The 13,566-nt window shown below is 50.4% G+C and overlaps 1 protein-coding gene across 2 annotated transcripts; it reads left to right on the top strand.

Annotated features, from left to right (window-relative positions):
- Nucleotides 1–7,389: 7,389 nt before the first annotated feature.
- On the top strand, nucleotides 7,390–13,287 carry COMMD4 (COMM domain containing 4). Of its 2 annotated transcripts, XM_004421829.3 has the most exons (8): nucleotides 7,390–7,490; nucleotides 11,182–11,253; nucleotides 11,475–11,540; nucleotides 11,740–11,779; nucleotides 12,061–12,180; nucleotides 12,355–12,435; nucleotides 12,742–12,918; nucleotides 13,003–13,287. In XM_004421829.3, the coding sequence occupies exons 1-8, from the start codon at nucleotides 7,488–7,490 to the stop codon at nucleotides 13,041–13,043; spliced, it is 600 nt and encodes a 199-aa protein (XP_004421886.1). In that variant the 5' UTR covers nucleotides 7,390–7,487; the 3' UTR covers nucleotides 13,044–13,287. The 2 variants fall into 2 exon arrangements, with proteins under 2 accessions (XP_004421886.1, XP_087284845.1); XM_087428719.1 differs by lacking the exon at nucleotides 7,390–7,490 and having other exon boundaries at nucleotides 11,176–11,253.
- The last annotated feature ends 279 nt before the right edge of the window (nucleotides 13,288–13,566 follow it).

Genomic DNA, 13,566 nt, shown 5'->3' on the forward strand with positions numbered 1-13,566 from the left:
GAAAAGAAGCAAAAAAAATGCATCCTAAAATTAAGAGAAAAACCAGTCAACACAAGCAGATCCATAAATGGCTCAGATATTAGAAATAGCAGACAAGGGCTTAAAAAATAACTACATTAAATAAAGAATTTAGAGGAATGATTTTTTAAGTATAAATATGTCCCAAATAATGCATGGGACATACTTATACAAAAAAAAAATTATTCCTTGTTTACAAGACATCTAAATTTCACCGGGCATACTGTACTTTACCTGGCAACCCTACTCCAACGCCAAGCAGGAAGAAGAGCCCAAAGCCCCAGCCTCCTGCAGGTGGCCTGGCCTAGGGGAAGGCCTGGCAGGGGGAACTGTGCATTGGATGGATCAGAGATGCTTAGTTGTTTACTGTATCAAAATTTTTGTCAGCTCTGCATACTGTCAAGTACTATTTTTTACTTAATATTTTCATTTAAATCAATTCTTTTTCATTTTTTATTTAATTTTTGTTTTGAAATTATAGATTCAGAGATTTCAAAGATAGTGCAGAGAGGTTCCATATACCTTTCATTCCATTTCCTACAATGATTACATTTGACGTAAGTACAGTACAATATCAAAACAATGCCAAATGTATAGTTCTACATCATTTTATCACATATGTAGATTTGTGTAACCACCTATAATCAAGATACAAAACTGTTCCATCACCACAAGGAGCTCCCTCTGCAACTCCTTTGTGCCTACCTCCTCCCTCCCACCATCCCCATCCCCTGGAAACCACTGATCTGCTTTCCATCTTTACAATTTTGTGATTTCAAGACTGTTATATAAATGGAAACATACACGAAGTGACCTTTTGAGATTGGCCTTTTTTTCCCCACTCAGCATAATACCCTTGAGACCCATCCAAGTTGTTGCATGTATCAATAGCTTGTTTCTTTTTTATTGCTGAATAGCATTTCATAGCATGGATGCAAACAGTTTGCTTAACCATTCACCATTTGAGGAACATTTGGTTGTTCCCAGTTTTGGGCTATTATAAATAAATCTGCCATGAACAATTGTGTATAGGTTTTTGTGTGGACACAAGTTTTCATTTTTCTAGGATAATGCCCAGGAGTGCAATTGCTGGGTTGTATAGAAGGTATATGTTTAGTTTTTAAAAAACTGCTAAACTACTTTCCAGAGTATCTGTACCATTTTATATTCCCACCAGCAATGTATGAGGGATCCAGTTGTATCCACATCCTTACCAGGATTTGATATTGTCACTACTTTTTAGCTCAGCTGTTCTAAGAGCTATGTAGTGATCTCTTACGATAGTCTTAATTTGCATTTCCCTAATGGTTAGTGGTGTTGAACGTCTATTCATGTGCTTTAAATCAACTCTTTTTTTAAAAACTAAACAAATGTATTCAAAAAGGCAACTTGATTAGTGGTTCTCAAAGTGTGGTCCCTGAACCAGCAGCATCAACATTACCTGGGAACTTGTTAGAAATGCAAATTCTCAGGCTCCACCCCAGATCTACTGAATCAGAAACTCTGGAGAGCGAGGCTCAGCACTCTGTGGTTTAACAAGCCCTTCAGAGGATCCTGATATACCATAAGGGGAAAATCTGTCTCATTTACTAGAAACAGAAGGTAACTGTAAAAATAAACGCACCTGTATACACGTCAATCATCTTGTGTACCAGTGGGTTCACACACCACATTTTGGGCAGAGCCCATTTGTTGCCCAGCTCTGGGGGCTCCATTCACACAGATTATGATGAGAATACCCCTCCCCCCGGAGTTGTGCAGTGCACAGCCTACAGAGCTCTGTGTGGCAGTTCTGACTTTCAGACAATGACCTAGTCCTACCCACATCCCTTCCTGCCCTTAATCTGACCAAGAAAATCGAGGTTCTGAGGAGGGTAGAGACTTGCCCACGGTCACCCAGCAACATGGTGAGACTCTTCTTCCAGTGCTCTCACCCTGCTAGGACCCAGGGCAGGGCCACACAACTCCTAGCCCATTCAAAGCCTGCCCCTAGTCACTGCTGAGTGAAAAATTAGGTTCCAAAACAGAATACAGGGGAGGATACCACTTTATGAAACTTATATTTATAGTTGCTAAAAGGAAAAACTCTCTTCCTCTACGTACTGAATACTCAGACATCAAATGTGTGGGATTTTTCCCACACCAACCAATTCTCTGACACCAGCTGAGTGTCCTACAATTCAATCAGTTCTGACGCTACTTACCTAGAGTTAGCACCAGACGACACAGATTAGGGGGTCAGTCCCCCAGGACTGCCCCCACTTCAGATGGCAGTTGCAAGTGGTGGGTCCCTCAGTACCCACACTTTTGTCCAACTTGGCTACAAATCAGGGTTCTCACAACTCCCTCCTCAGGTTAGATAACTTGCTATACCAGCTCACAGAAGTTAGAGAAACACGCTTACCAGTTTACTGTATAACAAAGGACATGATAAAGGATACGGATGAACAGCCAGATGAAGAGATACATAGGGCGAAATCTGGAAGGGTCTTAAGTGCATGAGCTTCTGTCCCCATGGAGTTGGGGCCTGCCACCCTCCCAGAACATGGATGCGGTCACCAACCCAGAAGCTCTCTTGGGTTCCGGGATTTTTATGGAGGCTTCATCATGTAGGCAGGATCGATTGTTAACTCAATCTGCAGCCCCTCCCCAGCTTCTAACCATGGCTTGGTCTTTCTGGTGACCAGCCTCCATCCTGAAGCCATCCAGGGGCCCACCCAGAGTCACCTCATGAGAACAAAAAATATTCCTTTCACCCAGGAAATTCCAAGGTACTGAGGAGCTCTGTGTCAGGAACTGAGGGTAGAAACCAAATATATATTTGTTATGTCACAGTTGCGCATCCGTGGGAAAAAAGTCAGAAAGAGCTGTTAGAGCAGCTTGGGGAGAGAAGGGGTTTACTGATTTTTTTTTAACTTCTCTGTATTTTGTGATTTTTATTAATGTTTAGTTATATAATTAAAATGTATTAAATATAATTTAAAAAATCAACATGAAGCCTTCACCTATGATCCAGCCAGGGCCTACAGCGGCAGGGTCAGGAAGCTTCCAGATAGAGCAGGCCGTGACCCCACCCTGGTCTCACCCACTGGACCCTCTGCCTGGATACCTGCACCCATGGTCGCCCCCACCCCCTCCACATCCACACCCATCACCTCCTGTGGGTGAGGCCACCCCCTTCCTGTCAGCTCTGGGCGCCCACCTGACCAGAGGACATCATGGTCTGAGGGTCTGCCTGTCTGTCTCTAAACAGGCGAACTCCTTGGGACAGGCACTCTGCTTGACCCACCACCCTGGAGCCTGGCAAAGAGACGTGGACAGTGGGTATTTGGGGAGTGAATGAATGAACAAAGGAGGAACTAATCCTGAAAAAGGTGACTTCCTAGGACCTTTCTCCACCAGGGTGGACCAGTTCCCTTTGAGAACCCCCCGGGCAGGGAACCAAGTGTGAGGAGTGCGGTGGGTACAAAGCCCAGGGTTTTCGAAGCCTGGGGAGGCGGACTAGCTGGACATGGGGCTTGTGGTGGGTCTGCAGATGGCAGTGGTGCTGTGAGGGCTGCAGGAATGGCTCCTCCTTGGAATCTCCCCAGTAACCCCCAGAGCCCTAGAGCCCCCCCCCGTCCCTAGCAGTGGCTGTGCAGTGCAGGAAGGCCCAGCTGATGGCGAAAGTGCACAGGGACTTGGCCACTTTGGGACTGGCCACCTGGTCCAGCCTGAGAAGCTAACGGTGAGGCCTGTTCCCCCAGCCCCTCAGGAGACACTCACCTTCGATGTGGGGCTGCCCAAGGGTGGCAGCCAGCTGCAGGTGAGAGGAGGGAAAGGTGAGGTGGGCCTTGGTGTTAGAGGCCAAAAAATCACATCCCAACCAGAGGATGGACTGGACTCCCACCGTGATCTGCAGGGCACAAGGATAGGGTCTTCAACTGGCCTAGGGTTCCTGGGTTCTGGTCGGGGCTCCCCGTTAAGGGCTCAGTGACTTGGGCCAGGGCTCTCAAGACCTCCCAGCTCTGACCTCTGGCTTTCTCTCAGGCTGGCAGGAGCTCAGACAGACGAGGCCTGGGCTCCCCTGCTTGCCTCCACCTCCTTGTGAAGCCTCCCTGTCTCCACCTGTGAGGCTGGGACAAGCGAGTGCTCACCTGTGGGTCTCTGGCTCCTCTGCCCCAGGTGGGCCTGGAGAGCCTGGTCCATACACAGTGCTCCACTCCACCCCACTGGCCTCCTGGCATTCTGTGACTTCTAATTGCGCTTCAGGTGCTTCTCTTAGATTTTCTAGATAGACTGTCATCTGCAAATACTAGTTGATTATTTTCCAACATTTATGCTAATAGTTTCCCCCATGTCTTATTTATCTAGAGTAGAATTTCTCAATGCAGCACTATTGACATTTTTGGCTACATAATTCTTTGTTGCAGGGGCTGTCCTGTGCATCGCAGGATGTTTAGCAGCATCCTTGGCCTCTGCCCTCTAGGTGCCAGCAGCACTCCCTAGTTGTGACAATTAAAAACATCTCCAGAGCCAGCCCTGATGGTCTAGGGGTTAAAGTTCTGCGCTCTCAGCACTTCGGTGGCCTGGGTTCCGTTCCCAGGTACAGAACCCCACCACTCGTCTGTCAGTTGCCATGCTGTGGTGGTGGCTCACATAGAAGAACTAGAAGGACTTACCACTAGGAGATACAACCATGCACCGGGGCTTTGAGGAGAAAAAAAAAAAGAGGAAGATTGGCAACAGATGTTAGCTCAGGGCGACTCTTTCTTTTTTTTTTTTTTTATTTATTTCCCCCAAAGCCCCAGTAGATAGTTGTATGTCATAGTTGCACAGCCTTCTAGTTGCTGTATGTGGGACGCGGCCTCAGCATGGCCGGAGAAGCGGTGCATCGGTGCGCACCCGGGATCCGAACCCGGGCCTCCAGCAGCGGAGAGCACGCTCTTAACCGCTAAACCACGGGGCCGGCCCTAGGGCGACTCTTTCTCTGCCAAAAAAAAGTTGCTTTAAAAAAGAAATCTCCAGACGTGGCCAAATACCTCCTGGGAAGCAAAATCACCCCCAGTTGACAACGGCTGGCCTAAGCACAGAACAATGTCAGCTCATGGTAATGACAGCAAATTACTGCTCCTGACTCGAATGGGAATACGTCTAGGACTAAAGTATACTAGGGTCTCCATGCTCCTGTCCCGGCTGTATCCAAGTTTCATTCAGAAAAAGTGAAAAACACGACTTTCAAGGAATGTGTGTCAAATATTTTGTTTAATTAGTGAAGGAATCAGTAAGATGGTAAAGCTAGTTCAAGGAACATTGTGAGAAAAAGTATTTCTAGTACACCAGGAAAGGCACTCTGAAGTGCATGCTGAGTTAGAGACAAACCTGTTACTGTCTGCTAGTGAAATAAAACTCTAACCTTTGGGGTTATCTTTTCTACTGGACAGAAATTTCTACATTAACATATAACTTCTCAGGTACATTTTCCTGCATTGGTGGTTTTCAAAGTATAGTCCCCAAACTGGAAGCGTCAGCTTCACCTGGGAACTTCTTGTTGGAAATGCCACTTTTCAGGTCCCAGCCCAGACCTATTTCACTAGAAGCTCTGGGGGTGGGCCCAGCACGCTGGTTTAACAAGCCATGCAGGTGATTCTGATGCTCTCTAAAGTTTGAGAACCACTGCTTTAAGTAGTCAAATAATCTTTATTTGTGAAACAAATCTGTGAGACGATGCTCTAGTATGACATTTAAAGGACATGCCACCCACCTTTTTGCTTTATTTCCAAATTTAAATAATTTGTCTGTCTGATGTTAAGTTTGATGTTTGCTGTTTTGTTTTTCAAATATTCTATCAACTTAAGGCAATTTTCATCTATTCCTAATTTTTCTTTTTTATCCCTTTTAATCAAAAATGGTTTTCCAAATCTATCAATTTTTTTCTTCTTTAACCTACTGATATGATGAAATACAAGTTGAATCATTCTTCTATTCTTAAAATAAAACTTTTCTTTGACGTGGTGTAGCATTTTAACACACTGTTGACTTCAACATGCTGATGTTTACGATTTTTAAAAAGCTCTTTATAAATGAGATCCATTTTAGTATGAACTGGTAAGCTTTCCATCTCTTTCTATTTGTGAAGCAGTTTAATTGTCATGGGCTCTATCTGGCCTTTGAAAGCCTGCCAGGCTGCAACAATAAGACTAGCTGGAGGGCCTGCCCGTGGCTTAGCGGTTAAGTGCACCCGCTCCACTGCTGGCGGCCACGGTTCCGATCCCGGGCGCGCACCGACGCACTGCTTCTCCGGCCATGCTGAGGCCGTGTCCCACATATAGCAACTAGAAGGATGTGCAGCTATGACATACAACTATGTACTGGGACTTCGGGGGACAATAAATAAATAAATAAAATTATATATAAAAGAAAAAAGGAGGAGGATTGGCAATAGATGTTAGCCCAGGGCCAGTCTTCCTCAGCAAAAAGAGGAGGATTAGTACAGATGTTAGCTCAGGGCTGATCTTCCTCACAAAAAAAAAAAAAAGACTAGCTGGGCCTGGGGTATGGGGGGAAAGGGGAGAGAATTGAAGAGCCATCTCAAACTGTTCCATTTCTTCTTTGGTTATTAGTCTCTTCTCTAGTGTATTTTTGTTGTTGTTCCTGTTTTGTGTTTGTTTTCACCTCTTCATGTGAATATTTCCTAGACCATCCATTTGCTCAAACTCACCAGCAAGCAGACTACTGCGATTTAAGACAACCTATTTTTCTCCCATTAGATTGGGAAAAATTAAGATAAATATCTAATGTTGGTGAAGCCATAGGGAGAGTTCTGAGCGTGCACGTCAACTAACAGTGCTTTTTGCTGGGCAACTAAGGGGATTCATCAAAAAGAAAAGAAAGAACCAGGCCCTGGAAAGAGACAGCTGGGGTACTGCTAACATTGTCTCTCTGGGTGCTGGGAGCTGTATGGTGCTATATGGGTGCTGGTTACACGAGCTGTATGTACAGTTTATGAAACTTCATTGAGCTTTGTACTTACAATGTGTACAATTTTCTGTATGTGTATTATGTTTTAATATAGTTTTAAAAACATGTCTTTTGCCACAGCCTACAGCTATATATAATGCCATCGCTTACTGGTGGAAAACATGGAAATGACCTGAATACCCCCTCACAAGGGAATTACTCTACAGGCCAGACCCGCCTCCTCGGCTCCCGCTCCCTTAAGCTGAACAAATTAAACGACTTCCACTCCTTCTGTCCTACTGCTTTGGATCTGTCCTCACTTAACCCGGGGGTGGGGGTCGGTTGTTTCCGGGAAAGCGTGCTGGGGATCCTGTAAACGGACGCTGCCTTCCAGCCCCCGGCACTTCCAGAGACCTCAATCAGCTCCCTCCCCAACCCCGGGAGGCCCCGCCCCGGCGTCACGTGACCGCCGGATCAGCTGACCAGGCGCGGCAGGAAGGAGAAACTCTTGGCCCGGGCTCCCTGGCGCGATGGTGAGGGATGAGGGGTAACGGGAGGCGGGGGATGCTGGGGCCGGGCAGGGCAGGAGCGCCCGAATCTCCCTGCTGCGGCTGCAGGAAGGGTGGGCCACCGGGTGCGAGGAGATGGGGAGTTTGCCCCGGCCCCTCAGCAAACAGCTTCGGTGCAGTCGTGAAGGCCGAGGGTCTGTTAGAGAAGAGCCACCTCCACCCCGGTCCCCGGCAGGCAGGGAGGGCAGGGCAAGCCAGCCGGCTTGGAGTCCCGGGTGCTTCCTTGGCGGGAAGGAAGGGCCCCCGCCCCTCGAAGCAGGAACTGGGGCTTGTCGGAAGCAGGAGCCCTTCCAGGCCTTTCCCTGCCCCAAGCGCACCTCCCAGTGGGCTGGTGCCCACTTCCCAGCCCTCCTGTGGGACTTGGAGAAGAACTTGCTTAGAATTAGGTTCAGTCTTCCACACTGTTAGGAAGCCTCTTCACTCTTCTCAGAGTCAGAAAGGAGTAGGTTTGGGGTTGGGACTTCCCAACTCATCTATCCATTCATTCCTTCAACAGATTTTGAGTGCCCACTCTATACCATGCGGTGTGCTAGGCACTGGGACTTCAGCTGCAGGAGGGAAGGGCAAAGTTGGAGGCTTGGATTGGCAGTCATAGCTAAGACTTGAGGGAAAGACCAACTGCACCTTGCGCATAGCGTTAGGAAGGCTTCCTGAGGATGACAGCAACCTGAAGGCCTGGGGCAGGGAAGAAAGCTGGCTGAGTGCCATGCAGTTTGTGTACCATGGGTCAGGAGACATGGGGGTTGGGGAGTGGGGGTGGGGAGAGGGAGGAGGCTGTATCTTCAGACAGGGAACAGCATATTCAAAGACTTCAGGTGAGAGAGAGCGTGGCTCCCTGGGAATGAATGCGGTTCACCTAGCTGGAAGAGTGTAAACTGGAGGTTAGGGAAAGATGAGGCTGGACAGGTAAGCAAAGACCAAATCTTGCTGAGTCTTGAGAGCCACGTAAAGGAGTTTGGACTTTAAGAAGAGGGCACTGGGAAGCTAGAAAGATCCTTCTGGCTGACTTGTGGAGGGAGCAAGAGGGGAACAGAGAGCCCAGGCTGGGGCAGCAGACCCCCAGGGGATGGTGTGACCTGAGTTAGGGTGGAGAGTGGAGATAGAGAGAAGTGAGGGAAATCAGCAGGGCTCAGGGGCTAAGTGCATGAGGGAAGAAGGCGAGCAGGGCATCTGGGCTTGGTTCCCGGGTAGTGGTGCTCAGTGGGTGGGAAGCCCAGGAGGGGAGCAGGTTGTAGTGGGAAGAGCACCAGTTGCTGTGATACACGCTGCGTGAGGTGTCTCAGCTGCCAGGTGCAGCTGGCAGGGAGACAGTCTGGATTCAAGGGTCTGGAGGTCAGAAGGGAATCTACAATGGCAGTTTTGAATTTGAGAGTCATGAGCACAAAGATGATCAGTGAACCCTAAGGATGTGTGACCTGTCTCAGCCAGAATGTGAGTTGGGAAGAGAGGGCCTAGAACAGCGCCTAGAGAAATGCCAGCATTTTAAGAAATTACACAAGGAACACATTCTTATGGTAAAATACGTAAATAATACAGAGGTGGTAGAAGGCTTCTATGGGTATAAGTCAGGGGCCCATAAACTTAGGAAAAATCTTATGTCTTAGATTTCACTAACTTCAAACTGAAATTCAGTATTTCCTTCAATTATGAATGTTGGCAACAAATCCCAGTATTTTTTTTTTTTTTTTTGGTGAGGAAGATCAGCCCTGTTGCCAATCCTTTTGCTGAGGAAGATTGGCCCTGAGCTAACATCCATGCCCATCTTCCTCTAATTTATGTGGGATGCTGCCACAGCATGGCTTGATAAGCAGTGCGTAGGTCTGCACCTGGGATCTGAACCTGCGAACCCTGGGCCGCTGAAGCAGAGCGTACGAACTTAACCACTACGCCACCGGGCCGGTCCCCAAACCCCTGTATTATTAGCAGCACCTCCGACTTTGTCACTAATAGAAATCAGAGATATTTTCATATCACATGACAGCTGTTGGCATTGTTTACTTATTGTTTATGCTCATCATTTCTAAATTATGATGGTTACTATACTTAAAACATATCCCATATCACCAATTTGTTTTGAATATTTTAATAACTTTTAATTAGTTTCCTTTGTAATCCTATGTATTATATGCATTTAAGAACACTGTTTTGAGAAAGGCCTATAGAGTTTACCAGATGCCAGATGACTCCATGGCACAAAAATGTTAGAACCCCCTGAAATAGAGAAAGAAGTGCAAGACTGTCCTTAGCCCCCATCACCTCAGTCCCCTGCCCCAGAGTCATGACAGCAGGCGACCTGTGGAGTTCACCTTTTGGGGGCGGGGGAAAGGAGGGTGAGCCAGCCAATGAGACGGAGGCCAGGCCAGAGGGAGAAATCCAGAAGAGTGGGGTGCTTCAAGAAGAATGGGTTTGTGTCAGATGCTGCTGAGGAGTTAAGGAAGAGGAAGACTGGACTTAGTGATAAGAGAGTCATTTGTGACCGTGGCTAGAGGACTTCCTTGGAGGCCTATGTAGAAGCCCCAGTGCGGTGGGGTCAGGTGTGACCAGGGGGTGTGGAGTATGCAGGTGAAAAGGAGCAGGAACATTGGAGGTTGAAGGTCGTGGGGCAGCTCTGAAGTGGCCGATATGGTGGACGGTGGGGCCGAGTCAAGGGTGTGGTGTCACCAGGCTGCACAGAGGGCAGAATCAGGAGAACCTGGATGTGCTGTGTTCTCGGTTTGCAGGGTTTTCTTCCCAGCACCTGTAAGCAGCCCAGGTAGAGGCATGGGAAGATGGACATGTGTATTGCTGTGGGTTAGAGCTTTTCCAGGCAAATAGGAAAAAGGACAATTGATCAGGCAAATGGAGGATTTTGGCAAGACATGGTTGACTGAGTTTGCATTCAAACAGTGGAGACAGACCTCGAATAAATAATGAAATGTGATGTGATAAATGCTGTGATAAGTGCTGTGGAGATCAAGAAGGAAGGATCAGGGGCTAGAGCATGATGGTGAAGAGCTATTTTATTTTTTTAAAGAGCTTTATTGAAATATCATCAACATTCAATAAACCACACATATGTAAAGTGTACAGTTCAATAAGTTTTGACATGTTCATGACATATATTCATGAAAACATCACCATTATCAAGATAATGAACATAATCCACTGGTTCCTGAAATTTCCTTGCACAAGGGGCTATTTTAGAAAGTGTGGTCAGGGAAGGCCTGTTGGAAGAGGTGTCACTTAAGCAGAGACCTGAATGCAGTGAGAGCAAGCAAGCTACACACAGGGGACGGCAAGGACAGCGGCAGGAGCGTGCCTGGTGTGACTGAGGAACAGCAGGGGGGCCATTGTGGCTGGAGCCCGTGAGAGAGGTCACACGTGTCATGAGGCCAGGGACTTTGTTTAGTTCCGTGCTGTACCCCAGCACTCAGATCTGCCACTGAGAGGGCGCTCAGGCGATGTTTGCCGAGCAGATGAGTGTGTGCATCAGAATGAGTGTGGTGGCGGGTGGGTCAGGGAGAGGGGTCTCTAAACAGCCTGGGAATAGGGGAGAACAGGTGGCCAGAGAGCATCCATCTTGCTCCCTGAGGAGCAGTAGTGGGGAGACACAGCTGGATCGTGGCCACACCTCAGTCCTCCCTCCGGCCTGACTGCCTGCCTCACTCCCATGCAGAGGTTCCGGTTCTGTGGTGATCTGGACTGTCCTGACTGGGTCCTGGCGGAGATCAGCACACTGGCCAAGATTGTTGAGTGCACAGGGTCTACTGGGGGGGTGGTTGAGGGGGTGCTGTGGTGGTGGAGGGTGGTGAGGTCACTGGTGGGGAGGGGCCTCAGTGTTCTCAGCCTGTCCCAGCATGCTGTCTGACTTTGATTGCGTGGCTAGCCCTCTCTGAGCCAGCCTCCCCCCAGCCCCAGCATGGAGGGATGAGGTGGGCCAGTGTGGCTGATGTGATTCTCCCCCTCCAGTCCTCCGTGAAGCTGCGGCTGCTGTGTAGCCAGGTGCTGAAGGAGCTTCTGGGACAGGGGATTGACGTGAGTGCAGGGCCCAGAACCCCATTGTCCCACGAAATTGTGACCCCAGTGCCCTGACACTGCACCAGGCCCAGGGAGATGGGTGATCCGCCTCCTGCCCTCCCCAGATCCCTCCCATCCTTACCGGAGGATCCAGGCCGGGGGGTGAGGGGCTGCTGGGCAGGGGCCTGGCACCCCCTGAGGCCTCCTTTTCCCGTAGTACGAGAAGATCCTGAAGCTCACTGCTGACGCCAGGTTTGGTGAGTACCTCACTGAGCCCACAGACCTTTGGACGATCCTGGGTACTCAGCCAGGGCCTGGCACAGAGGCCGCTCCGCACCGCGGCCTGCACTGCCCCACCCGCCTAGGTGCAGGAGCGTGAGGGGAAGGAGGACAGTGACAGTCCCACCCCCTGTCCTCTGCCAGCAGCAGCAGTGCTCCTGGCTCAAGGAGGCCTGGGGGCTCTGAGCTGATGATAGTGGGGCAGCAAGGAGGGGGCTGGGCCACAGTGACACCCCGTCCCCAACGCACGGTCCCCCAGAGGCGGGCGACGTGAAGGCCACGGTGGCGGTGCTGAGCTTCATCCTCTCGAGTGCGGCCAAGCACAGCGTGGATGGCGAGTCCTTGTCCAGTGAGCTCCAGCAGCTGGGGCTGCCCAAAGGTATGGGGGCGCAGGCAGGCTGGTGGGTGACCTGTGGGCCCAGTTGCTGCTGGACTGCAGGCCAGGCCGTGTGACCCTGACATGCGCCCTCTCTGGGCCCAGAGCCTGAGACCCGCCCTCCAAGCAGCCCCAGCCCCCACCTGCTGCTTCAGGGCACCTCTGTTCTGCCCCTAGAGCACGCGGCCAGCCTGTGTCGCTGTTATGAGGAGAAGCAAAGCCCCCTGCAGGAGCACCTGCGGGCCTGCAGCCTGCGCGGTGAGTGCGGGGCAGGCCAGGGTGGGTCTGCACGCAGCATGGCAGGTGCCTGTCCTCAGAGAGGAGACTTCACCCTGGTCACAGGTCCAGCAGTCGCCGAGCCGGGGCTCCTGACTCCAGCCAGGTTTCCTTCCTCTGAGATCTGCTTTGGAGAATCTGACCTCCCAATTATTGAGCACCTGAGGGATGAGAGCTCTCAGAGGCCACACAGGCTTGAAGGGCTGAGGGTTGAGCCAGGGTGTGGGCTGAGGCTGCCTGGCTCGCCTGCCCCTGGTCCTGAGAGCCCCACCCCGTCCTGTCTCGCAGTGAACAGACTGGCCGGCGTGGGCTGGCGGGTGGACTACACGCTGAGCTCCAGCCTGCTGCGGTCCGTGGAAGAGCCCATGGTGCACCTGCGGCTGCAGGTGGCAGCTGCCCCAGGTGCCCCGGCCCAGCCGGTTGCCATGTCCCTCTCAGCAGACAAGTTCCAGGTCCTCCTGGCAGGTGAGGCTCAGCTGTCCCTGGAGGAGTAAGGGGCCCTCCCAGATTCTGCTTGACCACTGCCCACTGCCTACCTCTCCCCCACAGAACTGAAGCAGGCCCAGACCCTGATGAGCTCCCTGGGCTGAGAAGAGTGTTTGGAGCCTGTGTGGAGCTGCCCGACCCATCGAGTCACTGCGCTCCAAACTTCAGAGGGTGGCCCCCACGTCAGGACCCTGGGAGCCTGGCCTCGGATCTCTGCCTTCCTAGGCTCCCACTTGGGAACTCAGCATAGGGATCCTGAGGACTTGCCCAGCATTGCCTTCCTTCCCCATGAAAGGCACTTGTCAGCGGTGTTCACAAGCAGGAAGAATAAACAGAAGTGTCAAGGAGTGTGTGCATGGGTTTCTTTTGGTTTCAGATCAAAGGTTTTTGTGAGAGAGACCGAGTGGCACACAGACCTCCCTGACCCATCACTCATTTTCTCTTCTCAGTTGCTGACTGAGGCAGGTCAGGGGTGAGGCAGACTGAGGACCAAAATGAAACAGCTTGTCTGTAGACAGGAAGGTCAGGATTCTCACTCCCGGGCCTGTGAAGCTCTCGGCTCTGCCCTGTCTGTGCTAGCCTTGTCCTTAGGCTGGCACCAAGTGCGTGGCCCCAGTGCCAGATGCC

This window comes from Ceratotherium simum, chromosome 3, assembly GCF_057802395.1.
Source record: "Ceratotherium simum simum isolate JZ-2026a chromosome 3, ASM5780239v1, whole genome shotgun sequence".
NCBI lineage: Eukaryota > Metazoa > Chordata > Mammalia > Perissodactyla > Rhinocerotidae > Ceratotherium > Ceratotherium simum.

Coding starts and splice junctions, on each gene's coding strand:
- COMMD4 (XM_087428719.1), top strand. CDS start 11,176: ATGCAGAGGTTCCGGTTCTGTGGTGATCTGGACTGTCCTGACTGGGTC. Junction 11,254..11,474: donor TCAGCACACTGGCCAAGATT/GTTGAGTGCACA, acceptor CTCCCCCTCCAG/TCCTCCGTGAAGCTGCGGCT. Junction 12,436..12,741: donor GCGGGCCTGCAGCCTGCGCG/GTGAGTGCGGGG, acceptor CCTGTCTCGCAG/TGAACAGACTGGCCGGCGTG.